Source organism: Vulpes vulpes, chromosome 10 (assembly GCF_048418805.1).
Source record: "Vulpes vulpes isolate BD-2025 chromosome 10, VulVul3, whole genome shotgun sequence".
In the NCBI taxonomy this organism is placed as follows: Eukaryota; Metazoa; Chordata; class Mammalia; order Carnivora; family Canidae; genus Vulpes; species Vulpes vulpes.
The window spans coordinates 81,912,240-81,930,848 of record NC_132789.1 but is presented as its reverse complement, the minus strand read 5'-3'; the positions used below and the strand labels follow the sequence as shown (position 1 = coordinate 81,930,848).

The 18,609-nt window shown below is 42.2% G+C and overlaps 1 protein-coding gene across 7 annotated transcripts in view; it reads left to right on the top strand.

Moving 5' to 3' along the window:
• The window catches only part of ZNF827 (zinc finger protein 827), a 165,741-nt gene that overhangs the window by 94,652 nt on the left and 52,480 nt on the right, over window positions 1-18,609 (top strand). For all 7 annotated transcript variants that reach the window (XM_026018160.2, XM_026018163.2, XM_072724778.1 and 4 more), the window contains exon 8: window positions 15,750-15,853. In XM_026018160.2, coding sequence (XP_025873945.1) covers window positions 15,750-15,853 — 104 coding nt within the window. The remainder of the gene's footprint in view (window positions 1-15,749; window positions 15,854-18,609) is intronic.

Here is an 18,609-nt window from a genome sequence, read left to right as displayed (position 1 = left end):
AAGTGAACAGTGCTCATCTGAACCTTACCCTGAGTTTTTTTTTTTTTTCTTTTTAATTTGATGACTTGGAATTTAGGAATATCAAATATCTAACAGTAATTAAGAGAGCCAGCTGCCCTCACACAAAGTTCATATAGGATTAGGAACACGAAACCTACTGTAACAGAACAGAAGAGTGGTGCCAGCCTTGTTTCTTTATATTAAGCACACAGATGGAAAGTGGGCCTGGTGATCTGGTCAGCACATTGTTTGGGGAAACGGGTCTCAGGGCTGGGAGGGCTGTCTCTCTCCCAAGTTGGATGCCCGAGTAGGAGATGTTACCTACTACAGATATCATTGGACCTTCTACATGTGATCAAAAGACTACTCAGTATCTATGCTTATGTCTGTGGGTCTCAACACATGAAGTTGTGCTGATTGGGAGATAATGAAAGACAGCAGACTAAACATAATAAATGTTAATTTTAATTTGCTTCCATAGGTTTCTGGAAGCATCACAGGTCAGGTTTCCTAGAAGCAGAGCCTGAGGCAGGGATTCCGGTGATGGGGCTTATTGAGGGAGTGCTCGCCCAGGACTCTGCCAGGAACGAAGGTAGCAGGAGAGGGAAGGGGAAGCTGTGGAGCAAGGATGTGGTTTTTGCTGGATTCCAGCTGTAGCGCAATTCCACAGAGAATTCTGAAGCACGAATTGCACGACAGGGAGAATTCTGCCTGGGAGCAAGGGGGCCAGCTCTTAGGACCCCAATACTATTCACTAGCTTTGGGTCATCCTCCTCGTTGCAGGGGCGCGAAGGGTGAAGGCAGTTCTCGCTTGCTGAGAACTGCCAGCACTGCCAGCCACTTGCTCGCTCTAAACAGTAACGGAGCTCTGGGCAGGACCCAACAGCACCCCCTGTGGTGGTTTTCCTGCTGGATCTTTAAGATCACATAATAATATTTATACAACAGAAAGGTATGCTGTGAAGCCATGTTATTTTATGCTTTTCAGGTGTTCTCTGGGAAGAGTAAGAGGACGTTTGAACTTGCCCCAAATGAGTGAAATGCGTCTCATAGCCTAAATTGCCTTGGCTGGAGCTAGAGCATAATTATAGGAAAGAAGAGAAATTTTTTTAGCCATTTGGCAAAAATGAAGCAATCTTTAAATTCCTCTCTTGCTGGGAAATTATGAGTAAGAAGAAATCAAAATCAGATCTTTTTTCCCAAAGAAAAGGAAGAGGTTCTTGCTGTGAGCCCCCAACATAGTACAGTGTTCATAACGCAGTGTTGCAGAATTCTTGGTTTATCCTCCTTCTATAGAATCCTTGGTGTTTTTATTCTTCCTCTGAGTAGGAACTTGTTCAATTAGCCTCTCCTCAAATAGATCTCTTTTTTACCTTCTCACCTCATTACTTCAGGTGGAATAGAATCAAGCAGCTTTGTGCCAAGAAATCCTCCTTAACCTCAGTTAACTGATAGCAGGGCTAGGAAAAAAAAAAAAAAAGTCAGCTCCCTCTCTTTTTTGGTTCCTGTTTTAGAAGGAACTCTTATTTTGTATGCGCAAGGTCAGTTTAAGGAGGTTATGTTTTAAGGTAGGATTTGTGATACTTTTCAAAAAGATTGATGTCAAGCCTCCAAAGTGCCTTATCTCTGGATTTTTAGGTGCTTAAGTGGGATCTTCTTCTAGATTTTCCAGAAGAAGCTGGCTGGCCGGAATGGTGGCTCATGATTGCAGTCAAGTTCAGAATCTTCCATGTTTGAGAGTTGCTAGGTACTGAAGATAGTTTAATTCTGAAGGGCGGGCCATGGTACGCTGGCCACAGCATGGTACTGGGATCAAGCTCTTCCAAATGCCAGGGGGTGCTTGAGCTCCTCCACTGAGTGAGATCTCCTGCCCTTAGAGTCTGGATATCCAGGGGGCTGAAAGCAAAGAAGAGATGTGCAAGACCAGAAGAAAGCAGCTAATTCTCTCCTCTCCTGCATAAACCCACAACTTTCTCCACAGTTGTTTGTCATCTTTTGGTCTTGACTCTCATTCCAACCACAAGAACTAAGGAAAAGTGTGGCAGCCTAGGAAGAAAAACTGTAGCTTGCCATTCCAGTATGTGCTTACCAAGGAGACATGGGGCGTGGATCTCCTGGGCTGATAATTGCACCTCCCTCCTCGACCAGTCCTTTCAATTGGCAACTCTGCTGTTTGTTAATATCTCTGTTATAAGACGGACAGATATGGAGAGAGAAAATGATGTTAGACAGCATTCTTTGTTAGCAGTTTTTTAAAAAAAGGTTTAGATGAAGCTAAAGGTTGAAACTAATAACTATCAAGTTTCTGGATCATTGGCTCTCTACCTCATTTTTAGAAAACTCTTCCAATGGAAAATTTCAAACATATACAAAAGTAGAGAATGTACCCATCACTCAGTTTAAACAAATACCATCTCATGACCCTTGTTGATAGGTCGCCTCCTTTTGTTCTCACTCACCCTGAATTATTTTAAAGTAAATCCTGTTAAGACATCATGTTAAGAACTTGTTTGAGAATGCCTTTTTTTTTTTTACTCCAAGAACTGAGACTCAGCTGCTTAAATTAGTATCATCTTCCAAAAGTAAAGGAGAAAAACAATCTACCAAAGTGCACTGTGTAGCCAGGCAGAGAAATCAATCTACTTAACAGCTGGAATGATTGGATCATGTGGTCTTGCTCACCAATGCCTTGACCTTAACCCTCCTACCCTTGTTTGTGCCCTCCTAGGGGCACCTCCACCAAATCAGTCCTTGAGTTGGAACTTCACTGTAAATGCTAAAACAGCAGTTCTTTTGCCTGTTTAACCTCAGAGTCTAGCAAATTCAATCTAAGTGTAAAGAAGGCTGTGCATCTCCTTTGAGATAGTGTGTGGACTGAGTGTTCTTAATGCCATTCTACTTGATAAATGAGATGAGGAGACAGTCCAGCCAGACCCAGGAGAACAGAGGACTGAACACTTAAGAGACTAATAAAATCCTGATTTTTTTATTTCCGTTCCTAGCACAAGCCTAGATTCTGCAGGGAATAGATAACCAGCTAATATGATCATTTGTTGATGAAAATATATGAGGCATGATATCATAACCAGATCCCAAAGTTTAATGGAATAAAAAGAAGATCTACATCTTCTGACATGGACCATCACCCCGCCAGATGCTGGATAAGATCAAAATAGGAAAATGGAACCCTAGAGTAAGAATCAGATAGCTCCTGGCAGGTGAATTGGACATGCTCAATGTTGTGTAACACCATGAACGTCAAACAATGGCTGCCAAGAACCCTCTCTTGGTTATTTGTTCTCTCTTTTACCCATTAATAATTCAGTGTCCTTGGGGATATAAGATTGCAGGCCTTAAGAAAAACTTCTCACACCTGGCTTGCTTTATTCCAAAAGCAAGGAAGCATTTGCCCAAATTGGCCTTTTCCCTATTACAAGACAAAAAGCAGAAGTGGGAAAATCAGAGAAAGGTCGACTCATATCATGCCATGCCAACCAACATTTAATTTGCCCAACTTTCAGAACTTGAAATGTGGGCTCTTTGTTATGATTTAGATAATGGCACTTCTAAGTGCTCACTAAAAGACGTATGCACTTGGAAGTGTCCAATATAGAATTTTCCCGTGTGATGGTTTGTATGCATGTCCTTAAATATTTATGATTCAGTAATAGAGAATACACACATTTGGAAAAGCGTAATGTGCTGCCTCAATTTGCACAATCTCCTCTTAGTTTTTTGGAAGGCCAAAGAGAATAATACTCTATTACCTTAAAAGAACACTGAATTAGACAAAAGCAATTAAGAAAATAAGAAACAGAGCACATGAAATTGGTAATTTTTGAGTAGCTCTCCGCCTATTTTCATTACCCTTTAAATTTTAGGACTTTAAAATTAAATGCATTGAGATTCCACTTCTGAAAAAATGGAAATTGCTACTTATTTCATGGAGTCCCTTCAGTTAAGACATGTAGTACTTTTTTGGGTGAAGTCAAGGCCCGTGGGGGGCCATTGCAAATTTTAAGACACCTTTCCTCAAGGTACTGCCACCTACTGTTATACTGTCACAATAAGTACATAAATTTTTGATATCTGTGATGTGAAGCAGGCTCTTCTAAATGTGGTACCTTTGTGCAGTGCATAGCCTGCACCACTCTTGCAGCTGCTCTGATACAAGGGTCGAGTTGAGTTGTCTTTTCATTGACAGTACATTGTTTTCAACTTACCTTTGTTTTCAACTTAACTTTGAGTTTTCATTTTTCAAAGAAATTAAACTCATCCTTGAAAACAGTAAATCTTTTTTTTTTTTTATATACATATAGCCTGCAATTGTTTTATGCATGGCTCCACTTGGCTTTTTTCCTTATTTCACCACACCTTTCTCAGTACTTTCTATTCCTGCCCTCCATTGTCCTATAAGTATCACCCCTGCCATTTTTTTTTCCCACCTGAGATGTCTATACTGAACTGATGTGGTTGAAACAATGTGCTTCCAGAACCATTTGGTATTGTGTTATTGTAAGGAAACAAGTTTCAATCTCCTTTTGAGGATCTAAAGAGGGCTGTACCTTTTCTTCATTTCCCACCAGCTCTGCCACCTTTGCTTCTGCTGGCTTGCAACAGTGTTCCGTCTTGTTTGTGTAACTCAAAATAGCCAGGGATGAAATATAAATGTGTAAGTCTCTGTAAGTAGACATCTAGCTTTCTCCCTTTGCCGCCTTTGACAAGTTATGCATGGGTGACATGACCAGGAGGTATATGTGGTTTAGGTGCTAGCTCAATCCTGTTCTTCTCATCTGGGATTTTCCTCTCAAGAGTGTCTCCTAGAGACATATCAGATATGCAAGGGGTGACCTCTGTTTCAGGATAAAAAGCCCTCTTGGGTGATGCAGCAGACCTTGGAGCATCCCCATTTCACTGGCATATTGCCTACAACGTCCACAGGACAGAGTCTGGTGTCACTGCAGGGAAGACTGAGTTTAGCTCTTCTCTACTCACCTCAGCAGAAAGCCTGTTGTCCCTGCTGGAGCACAAAGTCAGAGTCCCGTGGGAGATCCAGGTCCCTCACAAGCTGACATTTCGCGGATCCGGACATGCAGGTTCACTTCCGTGGCCTGCAGTTGGCTCCGGCTCCCCGGGTCTGGCCTCCTCGCCGCAGCAGCCCTCCACAAGGCCTGGCATTGTGCTCCTTGTCCTGAGAAGTTTCCTGGCCCCGCAGTAGATGAATGCTCAAGCTGCAGCCGCAGGAATTGTTTCTTGAAAACTTGGTGTTAGGTTGTACAGATTGGCCTGCCTCTGAGACAACCCTAAATAGAAGGCATTTGTACTTTTGAAAGAATAAAATTTAAAGAATAATAATAATAAGTTACCAATATATATTTCCTCCCAAGATGCTCTATTGTTCTTCTATAATTATTTTCAACAGCCTCTCCCGTCCGCAGCTTTTGGCCTTTCTCCAGCTCAAGTGACTGATACTTGGTGGAGTCATGACTTACATACAGTTGTGTCTGCCTGGGTCTTAAAACTGCCTTCGATTACATTATTCCTCGGCTTACTCTTTAAAAGACTGAGAGGCTCTTTAAAAACAAAGGATCCTGAACTATAAAACTTAGTCTTTTTTTAAGTTTTAAAAATAACTTTTATTGGTGGAGAATACAGGAGAACATAAAGAAGAAAAAATAATCATGCTACTTAGAGACAGCTGCTGCTGAATTGGTGGTGTATCTCCTGGCTGAATTTTTGTCTGTGTATGTGCATATACTTTCCTATAAAAATTAGATCCTACTATAGATACAGTTTTTCAGATATCTCTTTTTAGCTAGTGATATACTAAGAACTTCTTTCCATGTCAATAAAAGTAACTCAATATTTATTCTTTTAATGTTTACACAGTATTCAATGTTTGCATGTGTCACAATGTATTTAATCAATCCCCTGTTATTAGATATTAAGGATTTGGTTTTGTTTTGTTTTCCCAAGTTGTTGCTAATATAAACAATCTGAGGATAAATTGACAAAAAAAAAAAAAAAATACAGTTTCCAGGCTTTTGCATGGTTTATCTAATGGACTTTCAAAAAAGGTCAATCTGCAGTTCTACCAGAAGCTAATTAAGAGATCAAGAAAATATTTCAAAGGTCTTGTGCTTTATCGTTAGAAAAATGTGTTTTTTTACCAATTGAGAAACTAAAAATTATATTTTATAGTTAAAACCTTTTTATTTATTGATTTTTAGTGATGTCAAGCATTTTGTTCACAGGGAGGCATTTGTATTTGTTCTTTTGTATATTTTCTTTTACTGTCATTTATTCTTCTCTTTGGTGGTTTGTCTGGGTTGGAATTTTTGTTTGTTTGATTGTTATTGATTTTTTTATTATGAAAAATTTCAAAACAGAGTAGAAGGAATAATGAAATAAACCACGATGCTCCCATCACCCACTGAAAAAACATTTGCCACGCTTTATTTCATGGCCCTGTTCTTCCCTACAGTTTATTTATTTTTTAAAATTTTATTTATTTATTCATGAGAGGCACAGAGAGAGAGGCAGAGACATAGGCAGTGGAGAAGCAGGTTCCCCATGGGGAGCCCGATGTGGGACTCGATCCTGGGACCCCGGGATCACACCCTGAGCCAGAGGCAGATGCTCAACCACTGAGCCACCCAGGCATCCCTTTCTGTACAGTTTAAATCACATACCAGACATCATAACATTCACTCTCAGATTTTTTGATGTATTTCTCTAAGAAATAAGAATCTTTTTCACAATACCATTTAACACTATACAGAATTAACAACATATTTGATTGTTTTTAATTGCCAAGAAAGTTCTATTTGATCAGCACCAGCAAGTATACAGTTATATCAATGGACTAGGAGGAGGAGACACATCTTAGCTTTCTTGTCAACTCTGAAAATTAAAGATGAAAATCTGGTGTAGAATGACCTTGGTTCTCCATCTGCCCACAAGCCCCATTTAGAAACCCACTGAGTCTGCAGTGCCAGCCTCAATTTGTAGATAAAATGTCCTGGCTGAAGCCTGCCAATGTATAGCAATTTATTCACGTTTTATTCAGTACCATCCTTCTTTCTTTGAAAATGTGTGTACCTAGCATGATTGACGACTGGGTTTCTAGGCCTGCCCACTGGGGTTGTAGGTCTCTGTCATGTCCCTTTCAAGCTTGAGTAGGGAATTTGCTATTTTGGATGGTCAGAGTTGTCTTCGGGTCAGAGGCTTACAGTCATTTTTAGTCTTGAGCACTCTTCCCCATCCCCATGTTCGAATTCTTTTATTAAAAGAAATACATTAAAATCGGGATGCCTGGGTGGCTCAGCGGTTGAGCATCTGCCTTTGGCTCAGGTCGTGATCTTGGAGGGAGCCTGCTTCTCCCTCTGCCTATGTGTCTGCTTCTCTCTTTGTGTCTCTCATGAATAAATAAAATCTTAAAAAAAATACATTAAATCATTCAAGAATAGGAGGTTCTTATTTCTGTGGTGTTGCAAAGGGAAAGGCACTGTTCATGAACATCATTAAAACTGTTTTCTTTCATTGTAGATGATTCCCTTTTTGACTGACTGCTAGAATGTTCATAAGAAAATTGGCACTGACTGTTATACCTAAAATGTTAATATCTGGGCCCATTTCAGGAGCAGCAGCTAATGTCTCATCCAAAATGAAATTGAGGGCCCAGGTTGGAAGTTGGGAGGACCACATATAGTCTAAGATGACATGGACTGATTGCTACACTGTAGCAAAATGACCTGACAAGGGTTTTGTAAAGTACTAAAATTCTTTTACAGAGATCTGTAGAACTGAGCATTTTGTGTATTTCAAATAAAATCATGTATAAATGTTATAAAATATGTAGTAGATATGTAAATAGATAAAAAATGGATTAAGCATCTATTATCTCATAAATTGTTAGCAGAGGAATTAATTAAGGCCAGTGATATTTGAGATAAAAAACACTTCCTTAAAATTCAGGTGTTAATCATGACAATTAAGTTGAAAATGAAATAATGTTACTTGATCTTTTATAAACAATGAAATATGAAAAATAAAGTGCAGTGATGTTTTGTTGTTTAGTTGTGGGCATATTTTCATGCAAGCTGCTCCAGCTTCTTTGAACGTTTCTTCTGACCTTAAAGTACTTGAGGAAATGTTAAGAGAGTTATAGCTAATCCTAATAGTTCCTCTATTCCTTATCTTCGAATAATCCCATCTTTTTTATTTTATTGGATATGTGGGAAAAGCTTTAAAAAAAAAAAATAAAGCAACCCTTTCTTTGGCAAGGACCGTCTTCTGTTTTTGTCAGCCAGGTCTCTTGCCTATCTTTTCTGGAGGCTTCTGGAGGCACGGAAGATTGCTTTTGTGGCTAGTGCTTCCTGTTCACTTCAAGAAGTTAATGCGGTGTGTCACTCTTGGGGTGTGTCTCCAGGTCGAAGTGATTTAGGGGTCAGAGTTTTTGAAAACCCAGTGCAGTGGTTTTAGATTAATATATGGAGTTTCAGTCCTTTAAAAAATAACAGGATATATCAATACAGAAAACTAGTATTGTACTGATGTGAATTAATAGCTGAGGCTTAGTGGAGATTGAGGCAAGCCCTGTAAACAAGGCCATCTGGAGAGGTGGCCCAGGGGCCAGGGTCTGCTGGGAGTGGGTAGCAGCTAAAGAGAGAAGATGCTGACCCCCGCAGAACTTTTCCACTCCAGAATGGCCCTTTTGGTTCTCCTTTTGCAATATATAACTTCTCAGAAATCTCGGAGTCAAATCATTTATTCTTAAGATTTCCTTTAAAAAAAACAAAACAAAACAAAAATTAACCCAGATTCTTTTGGACATATTTTACGCAGCTCTTGGAAAAAATCCTGAGGCCCTGTTATGTTGTGTGATACATAGCTGAATAGATAATCAAGTACTTTTACTTGAAAATACACCATCTTTTTTTAATTGATTAAAGAAAAATTTGTAAATGTGCAAATGAAGTCAGAATATCCCTTCAGCATGATGTGTCTGCAACTCTTACATTAATAGAATTTCATTCTATCCTGAAGTATAGAGATCCTTCTGGGTTCTGAGTAAAAACTCACTATAGAGCAGTCTCTTTCCCGTGTTTAGTCTTTCTTTTCTGTTGGTCATTCCCAAGTGCAGCCCTAAGAGTTATTATTGTCTTTTAGAAGAGGAAAAAATATTTCTTCTCTGTTGCTCCTTTGAAATAATTGTGTCGTTATTTAAAGTACTTTTTCCTGGGGCGCCTGGGTGGCTCAGTCAATTAAGTGTCCGCCTTTGGCTCAGGTCATGATCTGGGGTCCCAGGATAGAGCCCCACAATGGGCTCCCTGCTTCTCCTTCTCCATCTGCCCTGCCCTGCCCCCCACTCGTATGCTCTCTCTCTCAAATAAATAAATAAAATCTTTAAAAAAAAAAAAGTAAAGTACCTTTTCCAACTTTCTTTTATATACTGTATCCACTTTCTTCTTTTCCTTTTTATTTTGCTATTGTTATCAACATGAGAATTCCTGTAATGTTTGGTTTCAATGCTGGTGCACAGGGAGGGTGGCTTTTAAGTAGATGGGCCTTCTGTTCTGCATGAAGCACAGCTCCCTGTTGGCACTGAGATGTTAAAGGTGGAAATATTTGTGCCACAACTCGGCACTTAGCAAAATGTATCACTATTTACAGCCATAATCTTTTACAAACTGTTTTATTATTTATTGTAAATCTTTCCTTCTCACAGCCCCGTGCTGTTGACCCTTTGGTCCATGCTGTCTGATGCCTGGAACTGTCCAGCCACGGTGACAGCAATGCCCCCTCAAGTTTTAACTCTTCAGTTTTCTACAAGAGACAAATGAAAATACACTTTCAGTGTTCATTTCACTTTTATCCAGAAAAGAAACTTGGATAAATAAACATCTTGTCTTTTCTAAGTAGCAAAAGGCAAGAAAAGTAATGGGGGAGTCTACACTGGTAGCTTCCAGATGCTGCTTCTGAAAATTTATACTCATTAACTAAGTCTTTCAGGTAGCCTGTCTGTGTCTGGGCCCAAAGGGGATATGCCGTGGCAGGTGGGGATTTTGTTATATGAGGACAGATGATGATCCCTTTTCCTACTGGCCATTAGTTTCAACCTCTTACTTTACCAACTTTTCAGCAAAAATGTTAACCAGAAATAAATCACTTTGTGTCAGTTTTTCCCTTTTCCCCTTCTCTAGTTCACTTTCTGTTGGAGAGGCTTTTTCATAGTGAAATGACTAAAATTCAGGCAGCTGGGAGTCAGGAAGTGAGAGCCATGCAGCAGTCACAAGCTGGCTGCTTTTCTGGAAGAGCTGGGAACCGTCTAAGTGACTAGTTGAAGGATAGTACAAATGTGCTTCAGAGTTGAGCATATCAGAAAGTCTGTATTTCATTTATTGTTCTCCTCCCTGGGGAGATGCCGACCCAGTTCATGCTGTGTTGGGCACGTCCCGGAGCTCCCCTCTTCTGCCACCTTCTCCCACCGTTGCCATCACTGCAGCATGAACGCAGTGCCGGCTTTGTCCGCTGCAAACCTGGGCCTCCGCCAAGAGCAGGTTGGGGGTGGCGGTGCTTTACCAACGCATGAGGCATGGGAGAAGAAAAGAAGCTTAAAGAATACGATCTCAGCATTCTGGAAATTGCATTGCTCGGCTCCAGATTGCAAATGCTATGTCTTCCATCCTCAGAACATGGGCAGAGTTGAAGATGACCAACATCATTGGAGATCTAATCCCATTAAGCAAGCACATACTATGCAAGCATGCTCCAAGTGTGGGTTTTTCTCCTCCTCTTCCTGAAACATAGATGCCAATCTAGGTGGCTGAAAGATTAATATACAATGTGTCTGTAGCCATACTGCCACCATGAGCTTCATATCTGTGCTGAAATAGAGGCTTCTGAACACCTGATGGCCTCGTTACTCTAACCTCTTTGTTTAGGCTTAATAGCAGAGATGAGCTTGCCCTCAAAAGCAGTGCGTGCTGGCAGTAGGGAATGTTTAGGATTGCAAATTGACAGGCCTCAGGGTTGCAGAAGTTTTAGAAAATTGGGGCATATCTTCTAGAGGAAATAAAGACTAAATCATTTTCACTTGCTCTATTTCTCCATTGAAAAAGTTCTCCTTTAGGGATACCTGGGTGGTTCAGCGGTTGAGTGCCTACCTTCGGCTCAGGTCATGATCCTGGAGTCCTGGGATTGAGTCACACTTCGGGGTCCCTGCGCGTAGAGCCTGCTTCTCCCTCTGCCTATGTTTCTGCCTCTCTCTCTGTGTCTCTTATGATTAAATAAATAAATAAATAAATAAATAAAATCTTTTTAAAAAGGGGGGGGGGGAATTTCTCCTCTAGTTACCTGAGATCCCTCATCCTGAAATGGTTGCTCCCATCCCCCCTTCAGCCCTCCTTCCTCTCCCTTCCTTTTGCTCTGTCCATTCCAAGGAGGATCTGTGGTTCTGTACTGTCCATGAGCTCCCTGGATATTAAGAGATCACAGGAGAGGTGGCGCAGCTTAGTGGGTAAGAGTGCAGACTTCAGTGCCAACCTGCTGGTAAAAGGACCTTGTGAGGATTAAGTGAAGTTAAAGCACACAAAGTATTTTAGGACAGTGCCAGATAGTAGCAATATATGCATCAGTTGCTACTTTTTATTGAGCATGTCCTATGTACTGAGGACTTGAATGTGAAATACCATACTTAACCCCTGCAGCACCCTTAGAAAGAAAGCATTTTAAAAGCTTTTTCCAGTGATGAAACTGATGCTGGAGAGGTTGCTTATGTGATCAGAAGGCACTTAACTATTAAATGGTTTGGAACTCAGACTCAGATCTTTCTTTTTTTTTTTTTAATTTTTATTTATGTATGATAGTCACACAGAGAGAGAGACAGAGAGAGAGAGAGAGAGAGGCAGAGACACAGGCAGAGGGAGAAGCAGGCTCCATGCACCGGGAGCCCGACATGGGATTCGATCCCAAGTCTCCAGGATCGCGCCCTGGGCCAAAGGCAGGTGCTAAACCGCTGCGCCACCCAGGGTTCCCGACTCAGATCTTTCTGATGCCAAACTGTGTGCTAAACCACTGCACTCCGCGGAATGAATGAATGCAGTGTTGCAGCTGCACATGTGGCCTGGGACTGATGCTCTCCGTTGACCTTCTAGCGTCTCTTTTTAGATAAGACCTCACACTAGACTTATGCTGCCTTGACCTGTGAAAGTTTCTTTATTGATTCCTTGCCCCATAACATTACTTGTCCTTTTGTGTCTCTTTAGTATTCAGTGTGACTCCCCCTCCCTCAGAAGAAGACTCTTCTGTTCTATGCAGGATAAAGCTGCACCCGGGGTAGAAAATTATTTGGAATGTTGTTTTCCTCAGTGATTCTCTCCCTTTCGACTCAATTTCTTATAAATGGCTTGGTGATAATAGGGCTTCATTCCTCACATCAGTGGAAACCTGCGCTGTTGCAAAGAAGATGTGAAGATGCAGAGCTAGCCCACTTCCACTACTTAGCAAGACCTAGGAGGCTATTCCCAGCATACAGTGCGGCAGCCTTGGCCCGGCTCACCTGGAAACCTGAGGGCTGATTTTAAACGCACCTATGGTCCTTACCTGCACTAGCTCTTAAACTGTTATTCCATCTGCCTGTGTCACTGCTGGTTTGACGCCTTGGCCACCGGCGTCACGATGCCCCACGTGGGCTGCTACTCTGGTCCCCTGTCTTGTCTTCAGCAAGCCCCCCGGGCAGAACTTCCTGGGACTGAAATCTTATTGCGTCCCCCACTTTCTTGAAGTACAGCAGGGCTTTCTGCTGCTACTGGGACAAAGTCAGGATCCCTGCACGCAGCGTGCCTGCCCGAGGCTTTGGGGCCTCATGTCCCTCCTCAGTGCACCTTCTGCGAGCTGCGCAGCCTGGCTGAGTTCTCTGGCTCTGCAGGGGACACTTCCCACCCCCTTGGACGCTGACCACCCTTCCCTCCGTTCAGGTCTCAGCTCGGTTGCCGTGTCTGCAGGAAAGCCGTAGCTGGCCTCCCTGGCCAGGCTAGACCCCCACTGTAACACCATACCCTCTCCTGCATAGCAGTGGTCTCCGAACATTTCCCTCTCCTGTACCCACACAGGTCTCCCTGAGATTTGCAACCGCAGCCACTTTTGCTGATCACTTTGCTCCCAGGGCCTTGCACCTAGTGGGCACTCACTAGATGGCTACTGTCAAGCCAAGGGAATGAGGGAATTACACGTGTTTCTCTGTGGCAAGAAGGGTAATATTTGGAGATACTTGTTAGGGGACCCCTCTTGGGATTCTTGATGCCCTCAGAGGGAATCTCCACATTTCAGGCCAAACAATTGGTGTGCTTTCCTGAACTCTCAGATTTCTAGGTGCTTTCAATAGCCAGAGTCACAGTAACATGGAGGCCCATTGCCTGACCTTTACCATGTGCCTGGGGACCAGCCCCTGGTGTTTTCCTTGTGAACTGTCTACTCAGATACAAGGGTAGCTCTGCCCTCTTGTATGGAAGCTCCAGAGCTCATGAGGTAGGAACCCAGAAATCTTAACACTCTGGGTTTGACCCACAATCCTCCATGGTCTCTACGTCCCTAGAAGTCCTTTGATTGTAAACAGTTTTCTTACTTGGAAGAGTTGGACATTAACCTCGTCACCCAGAAGTCAACAACTCTTCGAGGGCAGCCTGGGTGACACAGCGGTTTGGCGCCGCCTGCAGCCCGGGGTGTGATCCCGGAGACCAGGGATCGAGTCCCACGTCGGGCTCCCTGCGTGGAGCCTGCTTCTCCCTCTGCCTGTGTCTCTTTCTCTGTGGGTCTCTATGAATAAATAAATAAAATCTAAAAAAAAAAAAAGAAAGAAACAACTCTTCAAAATCAGAGTGACTTTTTCTTCATTTTATACAAGAAAACTCCACGCTTTCGGTCAACTTGTAAGGAAAAGTTGGTTCATTTATGCTCCTCTTTGAGTTAGACAGAGGTATGGATAAAAAGTATCTCACATTTATTGAGCACTTCGTGTTTACCAGGCACTATGAAAGCACATTCTATGGGCTGTCTTACTCAGTCCTGACAGCTTCTCTGTGAGCTGTGGATGCTGTGATCATCCCACTACACAGGCAAGAAACAGGCTCAGAGAAGCTAGGTCATATGTGTAAGGTCACACAGCCAAAGGCGATAGAGCTGGAATTTGAACTCAGAGCTGCCCACCTTTGAGCGCATGCTGTTAACCACCATACTGCATTGCCTTGTCCTCTCAAGGATGCTGTATCACTTGCAGGTGATGAGCTGTCTGACATAAAACAGTATGTTTCCCCATTTCCCATCACCTACTAGCCTATAGCCGTTTCACTCTCTAAACCTATTTAAATGGTTTTGTATTTAAGATATAAGTAAAAAGCAGGTGTTAAATCTAGCCTAACAGTCACATAAAATCATATTGTTAATTATGTCTTTTTAAATAAATATGTCTCCCATTTTATCTTAATATTTCCTTTCAATATTTAATGACAGTAACCATAGCCTTGAAGCATGTTTAGAAAAGCAACAGCGGTCATGGCAGTCCTAGTCTGTGTGCCCTGCAATCTTTTCCTTGCCCCTGCTCCGCTGTCTTGTCCCTGATCCCTGCGGGCTGCCTCTCTCCGGCTTCTGGGAAGGTCTCCAGCTCCTGCTCCCGCAGGTGTCCCCAGCCTTGGGCTCCATTCACCCCCTTTCCTTGTTCCCCCAGCCTCTGTGATGGTTGCCTCCCATTCATCGTGGCTCTGGGCTGCATTACTGCCCCGATGGGCCCTCCACCACCTGTGTACCAGATCCCTCCAGTAAATTTGCTCTGTTGCCAATGAATTGGGCTTTCTGTTCTCCAGGCTGGAGTTGACAACTGCAGTATTCTCACATGTGATCGCGGTACTTATCTGCAGTTTACTTTAGAGGGATGGATAGTGGATGCTTACCAATGGGTTGACATCCTCTGGTTCAAAACGTCCAAAACCTTTGTGTTCACGGTTGCTGTGGTAGTAGAGCAGAACCCTGGCTGGGTGTCTGACATCCCTGATTCTAGTTCTTGCTGAGTCACTCATGGAACTTAGGAATCACTCGGGTTAGAGCCTCAGTTTCATGGGAAATCAAGGTCTCCCCAGTTAGACGGCTTAACTCCTTCCAAACCAAGGCATTTCTAGGATGCAGTCACAGTTTCCGTGGGGACCAGTGAGTTGTCTCCGTCAATGCGATGGCCCCGGACTCTGGCCTGCCTTCTGTCCTTTGTGTTGCATGCTCTTGGTCCCGAGGGCTCCGGTGACAGAATGTGGGTGAGCCAGGGCAAATCTGTCGCCTCTCTGGGAAGAACCTCAAGAACTGTCTGATTCAGACAGTTGTCTTCATTTGGCTACAACACGCTTGCATGACACCATAGCACAAGAGTAAAAGTTACTGCTCAACCGTCTGGACGGTGGGTTTAGCAATGTTTCAAAGATGATATTTCATATAGTCACCTTAAGTCTAAAACCGACCAGCAGAATATACAGATGGCACTTGTCTGATGTCATAGATTCTTCTCTTATTCCATTTTAAACACAATCTTCTTATATTCTCTAAACTCCATTTTAAAGAAATACCTTATCCTGCATTTGTGTGTGTTTGTAGGTGCATATAAATATATATATGAGTGTGTATATATGTATATATTTGGGGCCAGATGCTCTGGATAATGTAAGTAACTTTAATTTACTAAACTTCACCCCCTCCCCCCACCCCAGCCCTTTCTTTTCAGAAGATACATTTAGACAATCACCATTCACCTCTAATTCAAAAGACCTGCTGCCCAGTGAATCTGTGCTTCACGGAAGAATATCAGCGCCAGGTATGGAAACATTATTGACTTTGCTTCTGCTGTTGGTTGCTTAAAATTACTCCTCTGAAATGTGTAAATTTTCAGATACTTTCAGCTTAGATGTGGAAGTTATTCATATGAAGCTAGGTTTTTAAAAAGAGGAGAAACTCAATTTAAACAGCCACAAAAGTTTATTAAAGTGTAGGCAGTAATAAAGTGCTTCATTTTTGCTTTCAGAGCTTATTGTTCTTTACCTGCTGATGTTTCATTCATATAGCAAATTTCTTTTTCTTTGAAAGAGTGAAGTATAACCTGCAAATAATTTGCTTTACATGCTGTTTGTATTTCAGGCAGGCAGGCAGGAAGATATAGAAGGGCAGTGGCGAGAACTAATCGCCAGCAGGGAAGGTCATGACCCGAGTGGGGTGTGAGTGGCCACAAAGACCACTTTGGTTTCCATGGAAGCAGCACAGCTCATTAAGATAATCTTGCCACCTGGATTCCGCCTCTCTTCTTAATCAGAGTATCTGCATATATATCCATCTAATGCTCCTTTTTGCAATCTCAGCATCAATACATAATTAATGTATTATCCACTCTTCCTTTAGCATTTCTCCTTTCCAGAGTAGAGGGCAAGATGTGTTTGCTGTCCCGTTATCAACAGCGTGGCCAACCCTCAGGGCTTGTGTGTGTGTTCTCAGAGTTATTATGAGATGAGAACATTTGAGGACCAACCTCACTGTATCCCATCTTCCTCACTGGCCTCCCATCCCCACCCCCTAACACCAGTGCAACAGCCAGGAAACTTCCTGTTGTTGTAACCTTAGTTCCAGCCATTGAGAGAATTTCAGAAGCTCCCTGTGGCCTCTCCACCCATTTACTTGTCCAGGATGGTGTGGGAGACCAAAGCTACGAGTGTTCAGGAGAAGCTCACAGCAGGGCTGTTGACCAGGAATGCCTGCAAGAATAAAGTCCAAGTGTCCTCCACACACCCAAGGAGCCTGGTGTCACAGATGGCTGGAGATCTGAGTGTTTTGCAATTCAGAAAGAACCAAGTAGCATCTTATGAAATATTGGCTTGGGGTATCACAGGTCACTGGAAGTAGTTTGTGACAAACAGTGGGGGGAAGGCAACTCTTTGTCACCCTTTATTCTTCTAATGACAGATCCATTTCTTCTCATCCCCAAAGAGTCCATGCTTTTTAGCTTTGCAGGACTTTTTAATTTTAACACCATAAATAACATGCTTACACAAAAACACATTAATTACATAATATCTGGTTCTTGAGGTGGAGAGAAATTTTACTTAGTTGATGTCTTCATTCTCAAACATTTGAGGCTATTTGAACTACTGTTTACTTCCCACAGTGTCATTTTGAATAGCCATCTCCCTGGTCCCCAAATTATCACCCTGCTGTTAAGTTGATGGATTGTGACTTTCTAATGTCAAAATAACTGCCTAGGACCTGCCTGTCAGAGTGCTGTGACCCATACAGCCAGCATCCCATGATGTATATACAAACCCCGCATTGCTGGCTTAATGTTTGGCTTGGCTATATTTTAAAGAAGGGTTTATTGGTCAAGTTACAACTCAGCCTCAAAGAGTGGTATCAGTGTGTTTGTGTAGAGAGGGGGTTTCTGTGGTTTGCTTGATAGACATATTGCAAATTAGATAAACTCCCACTTAAAAAGTTAACTTTTATTTTGGGTGGTAAGTCAGCATAACTGGGATTTTTAAAACTTAAATCCACTGTTTTGAGAGATAATCACTCTATACTTCAAAAAGCCTTCATTTAGGCAAAGGAAAAGCAAAGTAACTATATTTACATTTTGCTAAAGTAGACATCTAAAAAGGGACTTTTAAAAAAATAAACAAGGTGAGAAAATGCTCTAGAAATGGAATCAAAATTAGAAAAGGTTTAAAATGATAAGGACAACCTTGTAGTCACAAAGTTCTCATAATCTGAACACATGTTTTGTAAGGAAAGCCTCAATAACGTGGACTAATTGTGGGGAAGACCAATCTGAATTAACAAGAGCTTGCAGTCCGGAGGCTTTTCAAGAAAACATCTCTTTCAAGTCTGGGTAGCAGTAAATGGCCACTGTATTCCTACTGGAGCTTCCCAGTCTCTTATCCTCAATTCTGAAATCCAAAAAGCTCTTCCAGCCACAATTTTTTAAATAAGTTACTTGGTGGCAAAACCTAATGGGAGGCTATTTATAGACTATGTACTGCCAAGGGTGACATTCATACATTTTGCTACAGAAATATCAATATGCTTGATTATAAAGGCCCACTGGGGTGTTAACATAAAATATGTCTTAGGCACCATATTAGCATTCTGAAATAAGAAAAAGTTTGAATCCCCAAATACACCAGAGCCCAGGAGTCTCAGGTAGATACTGTGGACCTACAGTTATTCCAGGGCTCTGCTAAGTGCAGTGCTGGAAGCAAAGAAATTAAAGCTACAGCTGAAGAACTGAAGGTTCAAAGGTATAAGAGTCGTGGATTCTTATAGAACATTTTGGAAGACTTAGTGAGCAGCAGATTGCTAAGTTATTGAAGATACGCCTGGCAGGAAGCGTCCAATGGGGATGTTCTCTCACTAAGGCGGCATTATTAACAAGGGCCTGGGTTAAGGAGAAAAGGAAGAGGTGGGTAGGAGAGGCAGACGAAGGGCTAGCTCACTGGTTTGGGAGACTAGTTAGCTTTATCCTAGGCAGGTGGAATTAGGGAGCAATAGTTTCTGTACAGAATTGGGGAAACCAGGAAGGAGACAGGCAGT